This window comes from Medicago sativa, chromosome 6 (assembly GCF_051527215.1).
Source record: "Medicago sativa cultivar Bolivia chromosome 6, Bolivia_mono, whole genome shotgun sequence".
In the NCBI taxonomy this organism is placed as follows: Eukaryota; Viridiplantae; Streptophyta; class Magnoliopsida; order Fabales; family Fabaceae; genus Medicago; species Medicago sativa.
This window is the reverse complement of record NC_140754.1, coordinates 4,693,432-4,716,811: the sequence shown is the minus strand read 5'-3', so window position 1 is coordinate 4,716,811 and position 23,380 is coordinate 4,693,432. Positions and strand designations below refer to the sequence as shown.

General features: G+C 32.4%; 2 protein-coding genes and 1 pseudogene across 2 annotated transcripts; 1 reads left to right on the top strand and 2 right to left on the bottom strand.

The window, feature by feature from the left end:
• The first annotated feature begins 377 nt into the window (after nt 1-377).
• On the top strand, nt 378-5,087 carry LOC146912221 (Major facilitator superfamily protein). The gene is made up of 4 exons (XM_085719916.1): nt 378-642; nt 1,278-1,495; nt 3,212-3,738; nt 4,153-5,087. Exons 1-4 carry the CDS (start codon nt 588-590, stop codon nt 4,979-4,981), a joined length of 1,629 nt encoding a protein of 542 aa, XP_085576042.1. The 5' UTR covers nt 378-587; the 3' UTR covers nt 4,982-5,087.
• Nucleotides 5,088-5,435: 348 nt separating this feature from the next.
• On the bottom strand, nt 5,436-7,578 carry LOC146912220 (uncharacterized). The gene is made up of 2 exons (XM_085719917.1): nt 7,397-7,578; nt 5,436-6,332 (listed from the first exon to the last, which is right to left on the bottom strand). The coding sequence occupies exons 1-2, from the start codon at nt 7,503-7,505 to the stop codon at nt 6,154-6,156; spliced, it is 288 nt and encodes a 95-aa protein (XP_085576043.1). The 5' UTR covers nt 7,506-7,578; the 3' UTR covers nt 5,436-6,153.
• A 3,999-nt stretch (nt 7,579-11,577) lies between these two features.
• On the bottom strand, nt 11,578-18,577 carry LOC146912219 (uncharacterized; annotated as a pseudogene).
• Between the last annotated feature and the right edge of the window lie 4,803 nt (nt 18,578-23,380).

Sequence of the window (23,380 nt, the reverse complement as noted above, 5' to 3'; positions counted from 1 at the left end):
ACAAATAATATCTTTGATAGCTATCAACTGAGCTATATTTACGAGACAACACAATTATTTTTATTACTAAACATAATAACAAATATATTTCTCAAACTTTTTTTTTTATATAAAATATATTTCTCAGTGCTTACTAATCTTTTTCATATGTATCTTATGACTATAAGTAATCATAACAACAACAACAACATCCAAAAGGTATAATAATTACAATAATAATAATAATAATAATAAAGCTAATAACCGAAATGCATTTGTAACATATTTTTGGTCATGCTTTTAGGTATGGCACAAAGTGAAAGTCTAGTGTCCCATTAAGGTTGCTAAAGACAAATCAATGTTGCTATATATGTACTATACAATTTCCAATTCCATTTAAAGCCTAAACTTAGGGTCTCAAAGTTGTAACAGAGTTAGTACTATCGGTATCTTCACAATAATTTCGTGAATATACCAATCTTGTATAGTACCTTAAAAAAAACCAAAACATGATCATGTGGAAACACAATCAATTATGTTTTTGATTCTCTCTTAAGTTTGGATATTGGTTGCTTCATTTTTCTAGAAGCATTTGGTATCTTCTTATAATGGCTGGTGGACAGAAAACCAAGAGGCTCAGCAATTCATGCATTCTCCTCATAGGTAAACTCTATGTGTATCTTTATCTTTGTATATATAAATATATGTTTATTATTTGTAGTTGCATTTTCAAGTTTCAACCTTATTAGGGATGAATTTTGCTCATGATTGATCACAATGGTTGTTGAATTAAAGCATATGTTTGGATTGAGAAAACCATTTGTGATATTTTCTCTAACTTTATCTTAGTTTCCTTCTTAAGCCTCAATTCCATTGATTATATGTAATTTTCTGCTGAAAAACCTAGGAAACTAGTCTTTAATAGGATTTATTTTCCACGGCCGTAATCTCCTTTGCAACATTATGGGTTTTGATGTCTCTGCATCCTCATACCACAGTTGAATGGATTTGAATTGCCTGCAGTTGAATTCAACTACAATGTCCTGTAGTTGAATTTAACTATAGGCAATCCTAATCCCTATTGAACTTGCATCAATCTCATTTAACCGCGATTCTACTCAATATCTAGAATTGCGACACAACTATTACCATGATTTAAAACTCTAGAAGAGAGCCATAGTCATAATTCAAACAATATTCTATTATTCTTGCATGCCCTTTTGATTTATGATATTCTATTATATCATTCTTAGTGTAAAAATTAAATTTTTACAATTTTTTTGTGCTCTTTGAAACAGTCATTGCAGGTATAGAGAGGTTTGCATTCAAAGGGGTAGCCTCAAATTTGGTAACTTATCTAACTGATGTTGTGGACTTGAGCAATTCATCTGCAGCAAAGATGGTTAATAGTTGGGTTGGATTCACTTCCATAATGCCATTGTTGGTCGCACCTATTGCTGATGCTTATTGGGCTAAATATTCCACCATAATGTCCTCATCTTTTCTCTATGTTATGGTGAGTCACCTTCCACAAAATTATATACTTCCTTCCTTTTGCATTTACATATTTACAACATAAATTATCTAACTTTATAGAGATATATTTGATTTGATTTCTAACATTATTATTGACTAAAGTTACACTAATGATCATCTTACAACCGTCTTTGACTGATTTGAACTCAGTCATTTAGGGTTACAAAGTCAAACTCATACCACTGAAGTGATATTTCATACAAATATTTGGCATCTAAGTTCTAAAATTCAAAAACAGAATTATTTTAAACCTATAGTTGATTACTTGATTGTGAAGTAAGACAGTGGATTTTATGAAAAAGTTGAAATGTAAAAATTGATTTTAAACTCATAGTGAAAGTTGCATTTTTATAATCATTGCAAGATCATTTCATTTTTTTTACTTGTTATAATATATTTGTCATAAAGCTTTACTCAAACTTTATATGCAATGAATAATACACGTGGCTGGAAATTTACCTGACCTACTACTTTATACAAATACTATAGTATTAGCATTAGGAAATCCATTAATTTTGTTATAGTATAGTATTAGAATTTTCATGATTATTCCAAGATTATTCCATTTCTTTTTTTTTTGTTTTTATAATATATTTGTTATAAAATTTTACTCAAAATTTATCTGCAATGACTAATATACGTGGCTGGAAATTTAGATGTCTTACTTTATATATAGTATATACTATATAGTATTAGCATTAGGAGATCCATTAAGTTTTGTTGGAGTCTGAGTCATAACCACTCATATTTAAGCATATACGAGACTAAAGTTTTCTACAGTTTTTGAAGAGTTCAGGTGCCTTTATCAATCAATGAACAATTTGTTACTTTTCCAAGTCAGATTCTACATTTCACTAGAATATCCACCTAAATTTTGATTAAAAAAATAATATTAAACTTTTTTTCATTTAATCTACAGAAGAAAATGTTTACCAATTTATTATTATTGTCTACGTGTACGTGTCAGAGTCATGTCCGCATCTGAGTCAGTGCTTCATAATTTCCAAACAACAGTAGCCAAATTGATACAACATACACATAAAAGTTGTCACTGTATCTAAACAGTATAGTTAATAGATAAGGCAATAATGCCTCTATGATTATAAAAATTTCATATCTTACTTTACTTTGAGAAAAAGTAAACCACTTCTTATTTTTTTAAGTTATTCAATTAAGCACCATATGCTAAAAGGATATAATAATTGCAAAAATCTCTTAGTAGAATGAACTGAAGTTACTAACCAATTATATAGACATGAAACCATGATTCTGATGTCATGATCTTATATATTCACCAAAACAAACAGGTAAAACCATTGTTGTCAAAATCACAACTTAAATTCTAAAATTCAGGATTTTGCGACTTTATTCACCTTCAACAACTTAAATCAATAGCAGAATCCCAAAATAGGAAAATTCCCAGTAAAATCGCATCAAAATCGTGAAATCCATACAAAATCACATAATTTCAAAGATGTTATCATAAGCTAATCCTTGAGGGCTTATAAAGATAAGGTTAAAACAACTTATGGACATATCGTAAGCCGTTTCTATGCATTCTCAAAAAGGCTCGCAAATGCTTATGTCAGTAGATAAACTCAAATAAGCCAATTCAAACAGAAAGTTACTGTTAATTTGAATATTCAACTTTTTCTTCACTAGTCAATGACATTTTTCTTGTGTTTTCTTCCTATAGGGACTTGCAGCATTGACAACAACAGCACTAGCAAGATCATGGCATCACAAAAACAGATCAATGTCATCTTCATTTCTTTCATTATCTCTCTATTTAATCTCATTAGGCCAAGGTGGATATAATCCATCTCTACAAGCCTTTGGAGCTGATCAACTTGGTGAAGATGAAGAACTACCTTGTAGTAACACAGATGACACAAGTAGCAACAAAAAAGCACTTTTCTTTCAATGGTGGTATTTTGGTGTTTGTGCTGGAAGCCTAATGGGTGTAACATTCATGTCTTACATCCAAGACACATTTGGTTGGGTAATAGGGTTTGCTATACCTGCGATTTCGATGCTTCTTTCTATCTTGATTTTCTCTAGTGGAAGCTCTATATATTCGTATAAGCAACAAGATGATGATGATGATCTTCGAGATAAGAAGCCTTTCACGAACATGTTTAAGAGTATAAAAGAATCTGCATTGAAATGCTTCCATTGTGAAATTACTCTACCAAATGACAAGTCTGAAAATGTCGAACTAGAGTAAGTTACACTTTCATACACATAAATTTACATTTACTAAATTACTGTTTATAATAAGCAAAAAAAAATGTGCGAGAGAATAGAGGAATCGAGGGAATTTGCCTCTGAGATTTTCGTACGTTGGATGACGATTACCTCTAGGCTACACAGCATATTCCTCTTCTCTCTCGCTCACTGTTTCCGCCATATTGTTTAACCTAATTCTGAAAAGGACAAGATTACACATATGAGATGAGAAATCGGTATGCATAGGATAAGTCACCAACTCGGTTACTGTCACGTCAGTAACGTAACAAGACCTGTGTTTTTTGGTAAGAGAATGTGTGAAAAATGGTTACGTGTACCCGTTATGAGACTTACAATGACCTATAGTGAAGTGCTTACAGAAAAACATTTATTTTTCTTGTGATACAGGCTTCAAGAGAGACCACTTTGTCGCGAAAATTGTGAAAGCATTAAGGTCATAAATAAGGATTCAAAAATTAGCATGTGTCTGCTACCAAATGTAAAGGTTATGATTAAGCTATTGCCTATATGGACAATGCTTCTCATGTTTGCAGTGATTTTCCAACAACCTGCAACATTTTTCACAAAACAAGGCATGACAATGAAGCGAAACATAGGTTCAAATTTCAAGATACCACCGGCCACACTTCAAAGTGCAATAACATTGTCCATAATACTGTTAATGCCGTTATACGACAGAGTTTTTATACCGTTTGCTCAGCTGATAACACGACAGGAAAAAGGTATAAACGTGATGCAAAGGATGGGAATCGGAATGGTACTCTCAATCATAGCAATGATTATCGCGGCACTAGTTGAAATGAAACGCCTTGCTATCGGCCGACAAATGAGAAGTGAAGGATTACTATCAGAAATAGTACCAATAAGCATTTTCTGGTTGTTACCACAGTACATTCTTCTTGGTATATCAGATATTTTCACAGTGGTTGGTATGCAAGAATTTTTTTACGGTGAAGTTCCGAAGAATATGAGAACAATGGGAATTGCATTGTATACAAGTGTTTTCGGAGTTGGAAGCTTTGTTAGTGCATTGATGATTACACTTGTTGAAGTATACACAAGTTCAAAAGGAACTCCAAGTTGGTTTTCTGATGATATGGTCGAGGCACGTTTGGATAATTACTATTGGCTTCTAGCTTGGTTAAGTTCAATTAGCTTATTGTTGTATACACTATTGTGTAAATATTACTATAATAAGAGTGAATCAGATAGTTAAAACTGAGTTTTATTTTTTTCTGATATAGTTTTCAAGTGTAATTTTATCACAAAGTTTGTGGAACAAGTTGCCATTATATCATATTAATATAGCAGTAATTGTATGATGTTCTTACTGTAAGAAGGTAAACTGAAGAAAAATTACCATGGTAAACATACATTTTTTTTTTTTATAAAAAATAAGATTTAACACATTCTTATCTTTTTTATGTACAATTTTACCTTTTCAATTCGGATTTAATTCATATATACATGGTTAGTGTAAAAGCTTTTTACACTATCGATTAATCATAACTGTCAGATCATTAGAATGTTTGACTTTTATCATAACCACTTTTAAAGCCAAACACATAATTGGTTGCAATGTGCTGACAGTGTAAAACATTTTACACCGACAGTGCATGAAACTGAAACTCTTTTGATTTCATTCTATAAAGTATATAGTAGGTAAGATATTCTGCATAATGCTGATGGTTTATTTCTGATACAAAACCAAGAGATACAAGGTAAAATCTGAGACACAATTCATGGATCTACAAAAGCAATACATGAAGGTCTAATTGAACATAACAAGATGATGAATCATACCACAAAACTACACATAATTTTCAAGTGAATCACAAATATAGTCCTTAAATTGTAGATGTTTGAAAATTTAGTCCCTGAAATTGACGAAATTCTAAAATGATCATTGTAACCGAAATTTTCTCCCCAGATCACATTAGTCTTTTTGAGTCAGACAATTTAGTTCGTGCGAAAAGGTTCTATAGGCACTAATGTGATCGAGAAATTTTAATTTCAGAAACCATTTTGGAATTTTGTTAATTTCAAGGATCAAAATTCTTGATTCTAACAACTTCAAGGACTAAATTGATGATTCACTCAGTTATTTTCATATACGATAAGGGTGGCTACATCAAATTGGTGGATACATTTGATATTTACAAAATGATCGAGTTTTTTTCATCAGTAGGAATCAAACTCGGTACTTCGAAATTTACAACACTCACACACGCTGTGCACCAACTATGAAACAATTGAGCTGATTCATACGAGAGAAGAGACCATGTTCAACATGAAACCCTATTCTCTTTATTCATGATTGAAGCAAGAAAACCCTAATTTCTGTGAAGAGAAATAGACTCACACACATGATTAGTAGGAGTGAGAATTTTATGGAGCAGCACACCTTGCCCATTTGAATAATTTCAAGTAATGAATTTTCTTGATTTTGTTTGGAGAATTACCACCACCAAACTCTGATAATGATTCATTTCTGTTTAGCATCTCCCACATCACACGAATATCTTCATATTCACAAGACTTCACATCATTTCTTAGGTTCTTCAACCCTGCACATTTTTCCAATTTCAGTAACTCATTGTTTCAAACATAATCAGAGAGCTATATAGGAACGATTTCGTGTCCAAATTAACATGTTTATTCCAAACTTTGCATTCACTCAAGTGTCATTCATCGAAATGATGCAACATGTATGAATTGACAATGAATTTAGCGGAATCACGGTCGCTACCACGATTTTAGCAGAAGCTATAATCTTGAGCTTCAACAAAATCACATCTCACCATAATTTCATCAAACTCACCAGCAATTCAAACACGCTACAATTAACGTGCATTAGAATTAAATTAAAAAGCTTTGTCTAATCATTGCCACAAATAATCATCAAAATCAAGATTTTAAGGCTGAATCAATAATCTTCAAAAACAAATAATCTTCAAAATCAAGATTTTAAGGCTGAATCAATAATCTTCTAAAGGATTTGATTCTTATACACGGCCGGCATAAAAAAGAAAAAGATTTTAAGGCTGAATCAATAATCTTCAACAGGATTTGATACTTATACACTGCCGGCCTAAAAAGAATATTCAATGTGAATTAATCGTAATCATCAAATCACTCAAAATATTTGGTTTTATCCACAACTACTTCTAAAGCCACGCATGTAATTAGTCGTGGTTCTCTAACGCTGTAAAAATTGTTTACACTGTCAGTGTATCAAAATTAAACTCCATCTTCAAAAATCAGATAGAACGGAAGAATTTCTTGTCCAAATTAACAAGGTTATTTCAAAGTTTGAATCATTCATAGTGCATTCATTGAAAATGATATAATATATTTGTATTGACCATGAGTTTACCAGAATCACTATTTTGATAAAAACTATTCTTCTTAGCTTTAACAAAATCAAACAGTGTATGAATCCAAATATGTTACAATAATTCACAAATTCACTCTGATTCTGTCAAACTCACCGTGATTCCAAACATGTTACAATTAACGTGCAAAACTCAGCACATGCTATTATTTGAAGAATTAGCAAACATCAAAACCAAACATGTACTTTATAACCAAAAAATACAGAAAAAAGACCAAACATGTTTTGAATTATTACCAGTTTTACGAATTCCAAAACGTGTGGCAATGGAAATCCAAAACCTTCTAAAAGGATGCATGATATTCTGCCACAACTCCACCTGCCGAGAGAATTTCATCTTCTCCATATTCTTCAATACAGTCTCGGTAGGTGAAGATACACACTCACCACTACTTCACAATGTTTATGTTATGATATATGATATGTTCAACACAACCACAACAATTAATAGTAAAAAATAAATAATGTTAATTTTTAAAAAAATAATAATATAGACTTGGCTTAATTTTACACCGTCTAATGAAAAATATCTAAGAGACAAAAATGAAAAAGAAAATATCAATGCAAAATATGTTAAAAAAAGAATTTGATGACTATGCATTGACAATCTTCCAATGAAAATTCATTACCATGTCCTAGACTTGTTTTGTAACGTCTTTAAATTTGTTTTTGTAATAAACATCATCTGAAACTTACACACAAAACTATAAGATTACGGTCTAAAATTAGGTGAATGTGTCTAACCTTATAATATATATTTTTTTTAACAAGATCCAGTCTTATAATATCAATATTGTTTATTGGGTCAAGAAAATGTCAATAGTGTTAGTTGAGCTAAATCTTACAAACATCTTTGAAAAATATCTTTCAAAAAATAAATTCTTAAAATATATCTATAACATTTTTTTATAGAATGTCATGTGGATCGCTTACTTTAAATTTTGACACATCAAACACATTAAATTCTTAAAAAAAATGGAGAATTATAGTTTACATTTTCATTCTATTATTTTAACATTTTTTATTACTTACTCTCTTATTCAGTAAAGTTCACATGGAACCGAATATTTTGATGTAGAGATAATATGATTTCGTTAAATAAAAGAGTATTAGAGCATTTTTAATACGATTATTTATCATCTAAATTGTAATTACGATGATAACTAAAAAATAGTATCGGAGAGAACAAGAACTAACTACCAACATAGACATTCGAAAAGTCGTTACCTAGTAAAAGAAAAGAAGGAAAAAAGAGAGGTAGGTATCTATTCTATAAGATGAAAAGATGCTTCAACTAACGATTTACAACCGACAGTGCAGTCGTGGCTTGACACGTATGTCCTTCAAAGTATCAAAATGATGATGTTTTATTGAGATGGCAATGTGGTCCCATTTATGTGGAAGCATTGTATTGGTTGTTACATATTTTATGGTTCGTACATTCATGTGACTCTAAATTATTCAACATGGCCCATGTTTTAGATATTTATTCATTCATTTCATTTGAATTTGAATTTTCATCTCCCACCTATACCAAGCATTTGATCATGTTGCATTGCAGTCCTTAATATAAGATTTGATTTTTAAAACTTTAAATATGCAAAAGTAAAATGGTTAGATTGCATAGCTCAAGGTGTGCATCTCACACCCTAAAATATTAAGATTGCATATGCAATTTTATTTTATTTTTTAATTTTTGCACATCTTAATATTTATTTCCCTCTTCACGTTAGACCCAAGAGGGCTAATCCAATTTCGGTTACATTCTTCGTCTCTAATTATAGATCTCTTTTAAAAGATTTGCTTGTGAGTAATATAAGACATTTTGCAAACTTTTAGATATTTTTTTCCATAAAATAGGAGTATATTTTTTATTAATATTTCTAGTAAATATAAGTCATTAATAAAAAATAATAAGGGTAATTAATGTGATTTTTCAGCCATTTACAATCAACCTATTAAAAAATAACCACATTAATTACCCTTGTTATTTATTTGCTCACCCTATATTCAGTCATATAAAGTGAGTAAACATAAGTTCTTACACATTTACTATGAATTTGATCCTATATTTAGCCATTTACAATCAATTTCGTACTTAACGCACTTTCAGAAAAACTAATATGAATAAAATTTGATAGAGTAAAAGATCTTTTCAAAATAACTATAACCTCGTATATTTATTTGAGTGTCCTACAAGATTAGGGACGAATTTGGTGGTTTACTTAACTCAATCAAGGTGTACTTCCTGATCAGAGGATGTAGTCTTCACGCCGGTGAACAAATTCATCGCGAATGGTTATACGCTCCTCCAAGTTAAGGAATGTGTGCCTGCAGAAGGCACTCTAATGTCAAGTAACTACGGGGGGTGGGGGGAGGCCCCTATTTTACAGTGATGCTGCATTCGATCTACTTTTTGGCACTCTAAGTCTTTTCATTTAGTTTGTATAAACTCTTGCTTTAATTCCCTGTTAAAAAACCATTTTAAAAATTGCATCTGAGTCATTTTGAGTCAGTTTAGCCCCTAGGGGCATTTTAGTCATTTCCTGTGTTAAAACCCCTTTTAATCCCTAAAAATTGTCTCTGAGTCTTTTAATTTGCTTGTATAAACTCTTGCTTTAATTCCCTGTTAAAAACCCATTTTAAAATTGCATTTGTGTCATTTTGGGTCAGTTTAGTTCCTATGGGCATTTTGGTCATTTCACATGAAATTTTGACAGAGAGAGGTTACTTTGAAGTACCTCATTTAGTAGTTGTTTCATTTTAGTCCTTTTTTATTGTTACTTTACGTAATTTTCAAAATTACTTTTTTAATGCAATTCTAGTTAATTTGGCATTTTAGTCCTCAAGTTGTTAAAATTGCATTTTAGTTCATTTTTAGTCCAAGTAATCTTGCAGGTGTCACATGTCCTACTCCTATTGGTCCAACATCCCTTTCACCATCTATATAATGGGTCCCATGGGTCAAAAGAGTCAACACTAATCATTTTTTCACAAATACGCAAAAATCACAAAAAATCAATTTCTCTTTTTCCCTCTTTCTTCTCTAACCGTAACCACCTCCATCACCACCATAACAAACTTTTTCCACCACCTCTAACCTCCATAACAAACTCTTTCCACCACCTCTAACCACCCTAACTAACTTCTTCCACCACAACTTCATCTCCAACCTCTCTCCAACCACCACAATCTTCTTCCTCCACCATCATCATCAACAACATCCACCATTAAAATTCACCACAAAACCTCCATAACCACCACAATCTTCATCTCTAACAAACTTCAACCACCACAAAACCTTCAACCACCACTCTCCTCCACCCTAACAACCTTCAGCCGTAATCGAATTCACCAACATCAAAGAGGAAACCGATCTCAAACCATCACAAGCCATGTTGATCGTGAATCAAATTCATCATCATTGAAGCATCATTAACAAAGCTAGCTGGACCGTACAAAGCAAGAATGAATCGAATCCTCCAGCCCCAAAGATTCAGATTGTGAACAGAGGAGGGAGATAGAACCAAGCCTACTAGCACAGAGGATCGAAGCTTGCCGTTGCATTTTGTTCATCTCCGATCCAAAACAGAGGTAGATCCTTTCTTTTTGCTCTCAATGTGTGTTGTTAGATCTAAATGTGTGAGTGATTGTTTTCGAAAAGCATTTTCAAAATCTAGTGGAGGAGTGAAAGAGATCTTCAAGATCGTTTCTGTTTTCAAAGAAGAGTGGTTTGGTTACTCCGGCACGGTGGTGCCACCTGTTGAGGCAAAATCCCTAATTAATTTTAAAGATAATAAACCAATATGATTAAAGAATTAATGGACTTTGATTAATTCCTTGGTATTTAACTTGTGCTCTTGAGTGTTTTACTAAGACAGGAACAAGGCTCAAATCATACCAAGAATCAAGTAATCAAAGGACATTTGATTTCAAGATCTAACACTGAGATCAGAAAGTTAGATCAGAATGTTGCTCAGAGATCAGAATGTTCGCACAAGAGATCAGAAGATTGCTTTTATACAAGCCCAGAATCTCAAGAACATGGATCAAGGTCATGCAAGGCACATGTGACATAAATAAATGTCAAGAGAAGTACTTTTGCATGGATCAATCAAGCAATAAAGGCATATACAAGGATTATGTCAAAAAGGATACTTTATGTTCATTTAAGACTATGAACATTAAAGTCCTAGGAATATTCCACAAGGGAATATCATCCTAGATGTTATATTTACTGCTCTTCATTGTGTTTCACTATTAGGATTTGATTACATCAAATGGTAGTCTCACAAATCATCCTAAGTGAAACAAATGGAACATTCTGATGATCAGAATGTTCAGCTAAGCACAGGCCTACTTTATGAACAGTACAGTAGGTAAAAAGCAAAAGCAAAAGCAAAGCAAATCTATCTTGCTCAATCAGAGATAGACACGTATGAGAGTTGGTACAGAACAAGGACCACACAATCTCTCAAAGCCTGTGTATGAAGATGCAGAATCCCACTATATCCTCCTGCACCAAGTTCCAAGGCAGATCTGGCAACTGAACTTTCTGAAGTATGAAGAAAAGTCCATACTTTGGTTATTGCCTAGAAATTCATATGAAAAGCATATGACACGCCCAGAACTTCATATGTTCATTCATATATGATGAACCCAGATGAAGAACATGATGAACCCAGATGAAGATCATCATGAACGCAACAACATTCTGAAGTTCATCAGAGATCAGAATGTTTGCCCAGAATTTCAAGTAAAAGCTTGTGGGACCCAGGACACATGGCATAACACCATTGGACACCCTACAACGGCTATTTGAGCCCAAAGACTCTATAAATACAGATCTAAGGCTCAGCAAAACTTGCACCTTGCCAAAGCATTCAAATAAACAACTTGAAGATTGTTTAAAAGCTCTTGCAACAGAAATTGATCAATGGCTAAGGCTTTCATTTACTTAGTGCACATCAATACTCTTTGTTATCTCTTGCAAAGATAACTTCTCTTCCCCCTCCTCTGTTTGATTCTCAAACATTCAAACTCCACACAAATTGCAAAGCATACAAGAAAACAACTTGATTTTGTTTGAAGCTTTTGCAAACTGAAATTGATCAATGACTAAGGCTTTCATTACTTAGTGCAAATCAATACTCTCTGTTATCTCCAAGATAACTTCTTCTTCTTTCTTCTTCTGTTTGTTTCTCAAACATTCAAACTCCAAACATCTTGTAAAGTCTCATCTAGCTTTAGGGGTACTAAAGTGTTAGTTTGAGCTGAAGGTGCAAAGTCTAAGTGGGTAACTTAGCAAGAAGAAAAGAAAGTCTCATCTAGCTTTAGAGGTGCTAAAGTGTTAGTTTGAGCTGAAGGTGCAAAGTCTAAGTGGGTAACTTAGCAAGAAGAAAAGAAAGTCTCATCTAGCTTTAGAGGTGCTAAAGTGTTAGTTTGAGCAGAAGGTGTAAAAGTCTAAGTGGGTAACTTAGCAACAAGATGCAAGCCTGCTGAGGCTTAGAGAATACAGGATTGTAAGTGTTCAGGTGAACTCAGATTGTATGGTGCAGGATTTGAGAGGTTATCTCAAGCATCATTTTTTTTTTTTGAACAAGCGGTTATCTCAAGCATCATAGTGGAAACTCTCACAAGATTGTGAGGAGTGGACTAACCCACATTGGGTGAACCACTATAAACTTCTGTGTGTTGATTCTCTCTTCCCTATACTCTTTACTTACTGCAAACACAAACACACACAAACACATTTACTTTGTTAAACTGTCTTTGCACTCAGACACCAGAACATTCTGAAGTCTGCTTTAAACTGTTTTTGTACTCAGACATCAGAACGTTCTGAAGTCTGCTATTAACTTAACTATTCCAAGTTTCCACTTGAGAATCATTTTTAAAGTTGCAGGATAATTTTTAAAGGGTCACAATTCAAACCCCCCCTTTCTTGTGACTATTTTATCCACTTCACCACCACCGGCCACCGTACCGGAGTTTGTTTCCGGCCAATTTAAAGAAATAAGAAGGGATGGCGTGTTCTTTTGGCCTGAAACGAGAAAGAAGAGAAGAAGAAACATGAGTGAATGATTTTTTTTTTTTTGCAACACAGTGAATCTTTTATATTGACCCATGCCATTAACTTAACCCATGCACAACCCATGGATCCTACCCGCTCCAACTCTTTAACCCAAACCCAACCCACTGTTTTTTGCTCCTAAGCCCAATAACTGCTTTTCCACTGTTCTGCGTGTTATTGTTGTATGCACTCCCCCTGTCTGTGTGTTTTTTGATAATTTCTTGCTGTTTACACCCCCGAACATGTGATTTGTTACTAAAAAATTCCAAAAAAATTGTGAATGTCTTCCTTGCTATTTTGATTGAATCTTGATGCTTTTTGCATGTTGAATCTTGATCAAAATTGTTTGGAAAATGTTTTGTGCTCTTGTTAATTCAATGTTTTAATTCTTGTTAAAATTTTGTTAAAAACTTCTAAAAGTTTGTGTGAGTTTTTGTGTGAGTAATCTTGGCATTTGAGACCTATCCTTTGGAATAAAATTACATGTGAAAATTCATTTTAAAAATATGTAGGATATGTTCTTGTTTTTGCTCACTTTTTGTTAACATTTTTTGTGAAATTGTGATGAGATTTTGAGCTTGGGTTTTGATACATAATTGTAGTCTTGAACATGTGGTTTTTGGAGTGATTTTGTCCTTTATTTTTGGTGTATACTTGCTGTTTTGTTTGTGTGAATTTTGTGGATCCTTTATGTTGTGAATAATATGAAATATAATGTGAAATAAAAGTGCATAAAGAACTTGAAAATATTATAAACTTTGGCATAGTTAAATCCTTAGATTCCCATGTTGGTTTTCTTGAAACAAGTCATTCAAAATTTCTCCAATATTATGAGAATCTAGGCTTCAATCTAATTTTAGTTTTGCATTAAATTTCAAGTTCTTTTATCATTTTTTTGTCAAGCTTGTTGGTTTACTTTTCTTGCAAGTTATAATGGCTTTACTATGCATTTTGTTGCTAGTTTCTATTTCATTCATGCTACTAACCCTTCTTGTTTCATGTCTCATTCCCATAGCATTTCACATCATACTTTCATCTCTTATTTCTTGCACTTTAATTTCTTGCCATTTAAATTCATGCAAAAGTTAGAATGTAAAATCTATGAATTCTTGTACTTTACCTTATGCCTTTAAATTTCTTGCAAGACCATAGCATGTATCTAGGCCAATGATGTAAAGGACAATGGACTATAATAATGTACACCGACACAAGCACCGACACATGCACACACATCACATAGATACTTTAGATGTATGTTTAGGATATGCATGCCTTAGATGTACGTTTAGGGAATGTATGCTTAGATGTATGTTTAGGAACTTTGAAACTTAGGCAAATTCTCTTTTCAAAAGAAATATAAACAACATCACTCAAATCATTTTCTAAATAAACCTTGGGATCAAAATCCCATTGTATTTTTCCTTTTCTTTTCTTAAACAAAAATCTTAACAAATTTTAATCATACTTAGACCTTTTTGCAAGATGACTAATTCCACCTCACCTTTCTCATAATCTCATGCCCTTGAGGCCTCTCTCTCATTCTTCAAAATTCCATTTTCAAACTTAAAATCAATCAACAAAAACAAATTTTTTTTTTTTTGGAAGAGAACTACGGTGGATTTGATCCCTAAAAAGGGTACGTAGGCAAGGAACCAAGATTCCTTCAATTCAAATAAAATAAAAATTCAAACGCTTTCTTCTCCCTCCAATTCTTCGCGTAGTAAACCCTTAGGTGTAAATATCATTTTTCAAATAGCATTTAAAACTAAAGCGCGCGCGTAGAAAGCAAAGACGGTTCCTATAGGATACTATAGTCGTTATGGGTGCCTAACACCTTCCCGTAGCGAAAATAACTCCCGGACCTCGATTCTCAAGGGTTTTGCTTATTTTTTCCCTTCCCAAGAAAAAATGAGATATCAACGGTTAAAAAGGTTCAAACGTAATCAATGTTTGACACCCGAAAACCAAGATAAAACACTATCATATCCATCTATTCATTGTATATTTTCTCTATCATATGTTACTCACCAAACAAACTCGTGAAATGTGAATAAAACGTTACATTTATTTATGAGTTTGCAAAATACTGAGTTTCAAAATGGTAGGTTTTCGGTTCAAAACAACTCTGCACGGACAATCAATACAAACACTAAAAATTGACACATTAGAATAATAAAAAGTAAAATAAAAAACAATCGTGATGTTGTATAATTACCTTCTCTCACTTTTGAATGTTTCATTGATTGTCTTTTGAAAGTTGTTTTGAACCGACAATACACCGCCTTTAAACTCTTAATTTATTCTGTCATAATTTGATTTTAACTCACTCAAACTAAGTTGTTCTTTATCACAAGTTGTTTTGTTTGGGTTTGACAGGAAACCACATAAGCTCAACTCAAATTGTAGAATTTCAATTCATTATTTTTATGAAAAGGCGAATTTCAATTAATTATAATATCGAGTCTGATTAAACTCGATCAAAAAAATGTAAGAAAAAAAGTTGATTCAAAATGATGGTGCCAAACTGTCAATTTCATGTACCCATATAAATCAAATAGTGGCAACTATGAATGTTTGTGTTAGGGAGTTCGAGAGAGCTTCGGGAATAACGATGTGTTAATGATACAGAAGACCAAGGACCATAAGAGAATTAGATACCACATTTTTATCCAAAACATCAAAGCATTAGATATAGGAATTACTCTCTTAATATATCTAACATTTTATTACCCATATAGTTGATATGAGACCGACCACTCTCACTTCAATTCAACAGTATATATAACAAGAAAACTCCTAAACCTTGAGTATCCATTTGAGGTCTATAAAACTTGTTGCGGTTTGTTAGTGGTGGCCTGACGGAAAAAAAATGAGAATTAGGATGTGGATAATTTTGCATAAAATGCAACATAGACAGTTAAAAATCATATTAATTTGGACCCATTTGACACAAAGAAATGTATATTTTCTTTTATTGAAGGTTGAAGTAATAAAATGCAAGATTGAGTAAAAAAGGATTGTCAAATGAAACTCAAAGAGATTAAATCATGGGATAAAAATTATGAGAGTAAAAGTGAGTGTAAAATTAACAACAAAGAGATGAAATTATGAGATAAAAAGAGTGTTTCAAGTGACCAAAGTTTATATAAGAATTTTCATTAATTAATTGTTTACATTTTTCCCTATAATGAAAACGGTAATTGAAGAATGGGTTTACCAATACCAAAGATTTACAACTATTGGTCTACATGAACCTGCTAAATGAATCGTTCAACTATCATGATTCTTAAAAATTACGGTTAGGTTGATACTTTGAATTACTAAGTTATGTTGGAAATAAGCTTCATTGGTCAGTCCTCTAATAACTTTCCTTAGTCGATTTTATACTCTTCATATTTCAATTATATACTTACCTATCGCTTTCAATTGCAGAAAACCTCTATTTTTCTATAATAGATATGGGTCTGATGCAATCTCATAAACGCGATATGACAAGTGAAGTTAAACTTTCACCATAAACAATTGAACAAGATCAAACACATAAAATAATTAAGTACAATATAATATATTTACATATCACTTTCAATTGCAGAAACCCTCTTTTCTTTTTGTAATAGATATGGGTCTGATGCAATCTCATAAACGCAACGTGATAAGTGAAGTTAAATTTTTACCATAAATTATTTAGCAAGACCAAACACATAAAATAATTATCATGTAATATTGTAAAATAATGGAAACCAAAGTTTAAAATTGTCAAACATTATTATATCAGCTTAGTTCTTTAAAAATTACAAAGCTTGATGAAAGCATTGTAGAACCAGAAACTGCAAGCACTCCCCCAATGACATCTCATAAGAGAATAATTCTTATAAAAAAAATGAACTGATCCATATGGGACCAAAATCGTCATTGAAAACAACAAAAAGTACAAATCAACTGCTACTGGAAAAACAAAGTCAAATCATACATCGTAGTCAGATGTATCCTAAGATGTTATAACTCCCAACAGTCAGCTTATACATGCCTTCCAAGGTGCCATTCTCAATGCTTCTCCTACTTCTGCAAAAACCACATCCAATCCAAGACTTAATTTCTCTTCAAATTTCAAATTAAACTAATTGTAACAACCAATTCAAAACAAAAAATACACATGCACGTACATACCTTGCCATTCTCAAGAGCATCAGGAACCTTGTAGGAATCAGCATTAACCTCAGACAACCACGCACTAGGGAAAAGGGCCTGCACAAATAATAAAATCAACATTATAATCAGAATATAAAATTAGGATTAGTACCTATTAATTAATCATTCAATTGAATCAACTTACATTTATTTGCTTCTGAACATTTTTAGGTCTCCTTTTGGGCCTTCTGGGAGGCTTTTGACCTATCATCATGATGAAATCTTCCTCAATCTCCTTTTTTGTCAACGACAAAGAAAACTTCATCGCCTTCTTCTCAGTAGAACCACCACCTTTTAACGACGATGATATGTTGGGTTTCTTCTCGTCAATCTTCAACCCTTTACCAGTCTCTCCAGCAACACCTTTCCTTGTCCTAAAATTCCAGGGTTTCTCTCTTGCGATAACCATTGACGACCCTTCACCACCACTATCGAGACCATTCTCTTTCTCCTTCTTCATAATGGCATCTTTCATCCTTCTACCTTCGAACTTCAGATCAAGTGTCAACCTCTCCTACATAGCATCAACCCCTTCATCATCACCGTAATTGATCCTTAGCTTGCTCAACCTCTCCATTGCACTCTCCGGTAATGATACCATATCCCTCCGCGATGATCCATCGCCATTGTCAGGGACCTTTTGACACCTGAGTTGACGCTGAGAACCCCATTTCAAAGAAGAAGGTAAATCGAAGTTGTGAAGAGGAGCCTTCACTCTTTCACCTTCACCTTCACCTTTGTCAGCACCAAAACCATTACCCATAACAACATCTCTCTCCTTTTCTTCAGCAGAAAATACCATTTTCTCGGTGAAATTCAGATGAAAGAGAAAAAAATTGTCGCTTGAGAACTAGTCGGGAAAATGTTATGTGTTTTTTGGTTTCGTGTACATTTATATAGACGGTGGTGGTTATAAAGTTCGGCTTAAGTTTATGCTCTATTTCCTACGATGCGCTTTGGGTGGTTTTTATTTTTTATTTCCAAATCCTCGTTTTTTTCCTTTTTAATTTACCTTTCCTTTTTTTTTAGTGGATGATTTATCATTTTTTTTAATGATGCAATCACAACCGTTGGTTTTGAAACTTGTATTGCCAGGAAAACAGTGAAAAAAATGTGGAAAATTGATTTATTGTATCAATAAAACTAATAAATTTTATTTTTATGGAATTATTTAATAATTTTTTATTTCATTTTACATACTCATCTCTTTATAATTAATAGTCAAAAATAGTTTTGACTAAACAATAATTAATATTAGTTTGAATTTTATAAATAAAAAATAACAAAAAACTTACATCATTTTTTAAAAATATATTGAGAAATATTAAAGAAATTAAGTATGTTTAATTCATCGAGTGGATGGTAGCTCACTTGTTTCTATATATATATATATATATATATATATATATATATATATATATATATATATATATATATATATATATATATTAATTTTATGCACTTACATGCATTCAATTAAAATAGCATTAAACCTACCTGAGTTAGTCAGGTGGTGTTGCTTTGAGATATTGGTGTGTGTTTCTCTTAAGCTCTCATGTTTGATATCTCTCGATATCAATTTCGATGGACTAGTTCATATGGAGTTTTGCAAGTTCTAACTATAAATGGACAAATCCACATGCGATAAAATTAAAATTCTTAGATTAGTAGGTGTTTGGGTCGGATACTAGATTTTAAAAAAATTAATAATTAAATAGCTCTAGATATTTAGATAGAGAAAATAAACCGTTAGATAGAAAAATATGGAATTTTTTCTGCCAGTTGTATGTACATGCATATGACGTTTTTATGATATATTTGATAAACTTTTAGAATTATATAGATCTAATCTTCTAGATATATAGATATATATCTCAATAGAACTTAAGGGTTTTAGATAGACAAAATTAACAACGAGATAGAAAAATATGGTAGTCTGTTTTTCCAGCTGTATGTGCACGCATATGCTATTTTTATGATATCTTACCTCAAATTTTAAAGTGATTTACATCTAATCTTCTAAGTATATGGGTATGTATGTATTAATAGAATTAAAGAGTTTTAGATGGACAAAATTAATAGCGAGATTTAAAATTTGGTAGTCTGTTTTGCCAGCTGTATGTACATGCATATGATGTTTTTATTATATCTTAAAAAATTATTTATATCTAATCTTTTAATGTATGGATATATATATCCTAATAGAATTGAAGAGTTTTAGATAGACAAAATTAACAATGAGAAATAAAAATATGGTTCTCTGTTTTGCAAGTTGTATGTACACGCATTTGACATTTTATAAGATCAATACATTGCATAATTATAATTATAAAATTCAAAGACGGTATCCTAAAAGAGAAAAGTTGTTTCTTTTAGAGCACCGACATACCTGACATGTTTCTATAAGTGTAAAGTTGTTTCTTTGTTCGATAAGTTTTTGGACACTAAATGTAGACACTTATTTGACCTATAGTTCAAATTGTATTTCACTATGTTTTATAGATTAATTATTTTTGCCACATCCTATAACATTTGATACCAAAATGTGCAAAAGTAATACTTTTTGAGGTGTAAAAATGTGAAATTATTATTTTTCACATAAAAATATTTATCATTGTATAGATAAGAATATGAGAGATTTACACTTTTGGTCCCCCTACTATATGATAAATCCGCAATTTTGCTCTCCTCATTTTTAATTTTGCAATTTTAGTACTCTAATTTGAATTATACAATTTTGTTCCTTATGTCAAATTTACATCATATTTTTAGCAGAAACAATGATGTTATAGTCGGACACTAATGTGACATTTATTCAGTGGAACTTATGTGACAAAAGAGTGATGATGTGACGCTTAATATATTGTGAGCCATCCTAATGTTGCTTTTTTTGCGTGGAACTTACATGACATTTATTACGTGGTGCTTATTTGACTGCCACATGTGAATCCAACATGGCTCTAAGAATTCACTTCAAAAATCAATTCTAAAAAATGGTAGTATTGGGAGTTAAACACAAGACATTGGCTTGAAAACTGCAAAAGACTATTTTCCAATACACAAAGCATTTCGAGTTTTCCAATTTCACCGCAAACTAGTTAGGTAAATACTAGAATTTTACTATTATTGAATATTTTGGCCCATGAATCAGCCTTCTGCTGGGAATAGAAATTAACATCTCTTCGCTTGCCAATTTCGAGAAAACTGTACACAATCCCTTAAACAATGAAGCATACTTTTCTTAGCAAAACCAAACTCATTCAATAAAAAAAACTGCAAACCAAAGCAATCCAAATCGAAACTGCAAAAAACCGCATTGTGTTCGAATGTATTCAGATATTTTTTTTTTGATGAGGCAAAAATGGAATATATTAACAATAACAAAGCCACATCTCCATCACAAGACGTGCCAAAAGAGTGCAACTAAAGTTCACAAACAGAGACCAAAAATAAAACTGACAAGGTTAGCCAATGCCCAAACAAGTTAGCGGGCATGCCAGCCAGCTGTGACCTCCTAAAACAAAAACAACATTAGCTGCCTTCATCCACCAATACGAGTGAATCTTAATTTTTTTCCAACAAGCTACACATATTGATTTCCTTGTTTCTAAAAAACCTGTTATTGCGTTCATTCCACAGTCATTTTTAAATAGTTTTAAGTTAAATTGAATCAATTTAGAGTGTTTTTTAGCCAAACTGAGATAAAAGAAGATTTTGAAAATATCACATTGCGTTGGTTATTCTTGTTGCTAATTATCTCTAACTAGACAAATTCTCGGAGTTTTTGCTCGCTCTCCATTTTTAGATTGACAGGTTGAACGCATTGAAGTGAAATACTACCATCAAAGTTGTGAAGATTTTGTGCATTATGGATGATTACAAATAATATTTCTTGGTTATTATTTATATATATTTATCATTGTTAGTGGTCTTTGAAGGAAAATAAAAGGGGTGGCCTAATAAACACTTATCATGCATGATGGGTTGAAAGAATAAGAAAGGAAATTGGATTTTTGTGTGGGGTAGGCCACGTGAGAAAAAAAAGAAGGAAATAGAAGGCTATGCTGCACGTGAAAAAAGAGGGGGGGAATTAGGTTTCTTCACTTGTGTTGGAATATAACAGCGAGGGCAGCAACAACATAAAGTGGTTCAGAACTTTTGGGAGCGGCACGACGGAAATGGGAGAAGAAGAGTCAGGGGGAGAACGCCAATGCAGGGTAACATCGGCAGTGTCAGCAAATTCTTTCGTTTTATTCTCTTTTCTTTGTTGTTTATTTCCTTCACCATGAATAGCTAAATTCCCAATTGTTAGGGATGAGATTATCTAGATGACAACTTTTGTTATATGACTTTATTTTGATTATTTAAGAAGTTTATTGAATCATTTTTCTTATCTCAGTTCTTAATGCTTTTATTGCTGGGCCGCTTTTAAATTGATTTACTGTTCATATTGTGATACGGAAGTTGAATTTATAAACCCTTGAAATTCTTGCCTTTGTAATCTAGGAATAGATGCAAACCCTTAAAACCAATTGAGAATTTTTGTTCATTCATGCTTAATTCTAATCTTAAATTCACTAAGGAATTAGGAGTTATTTTAGAATTAATGGTTCTGTCACTAAGGAATTAGGGCAGGAATACATTAGAGAATTCAGTAATAATTCGATAAGTCAATTCAATAATCATATTCAAATTGTTAACTCATGATAGTCATCTAGTGAAACTCATCTCTGACAACTTTATTATTATAAAGTTCAAAACAATTTTACTTTGCTTAATTTGCATTATTTCAATCAAACAAATTCAGTACTTTTTTGTTCAATTAAGTCACAAATACTATTCGACAGTATAACGCGATCCTCGAGTTCGACACTCGGTCTTACCGTTTTAATTTTACTTCTTGCACAATTTCGTACCCTTGCGAAAATCGCTATCATTCTTTCACCACTGTGATGGCCTCCATAAGTTGAGCTATGACAATGCCACATAATTCTTTTTGCTTCATCACTTGCAACACATCTATGCGACAAACCATCAATGTTAGTCCTAAATAAATATGGGTCATCCCACAAGTAAAAATATTTGCTTCCTTGAAGAATTTCTTCTTCTGCTGCTGCATTAGATCATCCGGGGGTTAAATTTCCTCCCTTTAAATTCGCCATGTCTGCAAACCATGACATCTCGACAATAGCGAATAGCTACTCATCTAGGAATTCAACTTAAGTTGCCTCACACATTCTTCAGCTTCAGCATCCTTGTCTTTGTCACCACATTCAATAGAGTTAACAATGACTATGCCACATATATTTGACAAGTGTACCAAAACTATCTACTCGCCACATAATTGTTTAAACGTCCATGACCAATGAGACAGCACGTAGCCACGGTTAGAGTATACAAAGTAGAAATTACTTTGATCATTGGCATGAAATCTGAAATAGGGATGGCAATGGGTACCCAATGGGTAGGGTACTATAGTTTCAATGTTGTGTTGGGGAGTCTGGGCAAGAAGTGGGGACAACAATCAGCTAAACATCTAAATCGTTAATAGACTTTGTCATTATATTTCCATCCAAAGCATTGATGCAATCGATATATGGGTCACCTCTTCGTTCCTCTCATAGTCGGTATCAAAACCTTGAACTCATGGTTGAAGAGGAAAATTTGGGTTAGTAAAATTTTTAGTCCTTATAAATACTCACAGTTTTGTTTTTAGTCCCTACAAAATAAAATCACAATTTTTAGTCCCTATAAAATTTTCCATCAGCATTTTTAGTCCCTATAAATTTTTCCGTCAACACTTTTAGTCCCTGTAAAAAAATTTCATCAATAGTTTTGGTCCCTAAAATGCTTAAGGAAAATGTCACAGGGACTAAAAAGTATGATTTTATTTTATAAGGACTAAAAACAAAACTGTGAATATTTACAGGGACTAAAAACTTAATTAACCCGGAAAATTT

What these genes read in the sequence shown, in the direction of transcription:
- LOC146912221 (XM_085719916.1), top strand. Translation starts at nt 588, where the DNA reads ATGGCTGGTGGACAGAAAACCAAGAGGCTCAGCAATTCATGCATTCTC. An exon ending in TTCATGCATTCTCCTCATAG is followed by an intron (nt 643 to 1,277) that starts GTAAACTCTATG and finishes TCTTTGAAACAG; the next exon opens with TCATTGCAGGTATAGAGAGG. An exon ending in TCTGAAAATGTCGAACTAGA is followed by an intron (nt 3,739 to 4,152) that starts GTAAGTTACACT and finishes CTTGTGATACAG; the next exon opens with GCTTCAAGAGAGACCACTTT.
- LOC146912220 (XM_085719917.1), bottom strand. Translation starts at nt 7,505, where the DNA reads ATGGAGAAGATGAAATTCTCTCGGCAGGTGGAGTTGTGGCAGAATATC. An exon ending in TTTTGGAATTCGTAAAACTG is followed by an intron (nt 6,333 to 7,396) that starts GTAATAATTCAA and finishes AAAAATGTGCAG; the next exon opens with GGTTGAAGAACCTAAGAAAT.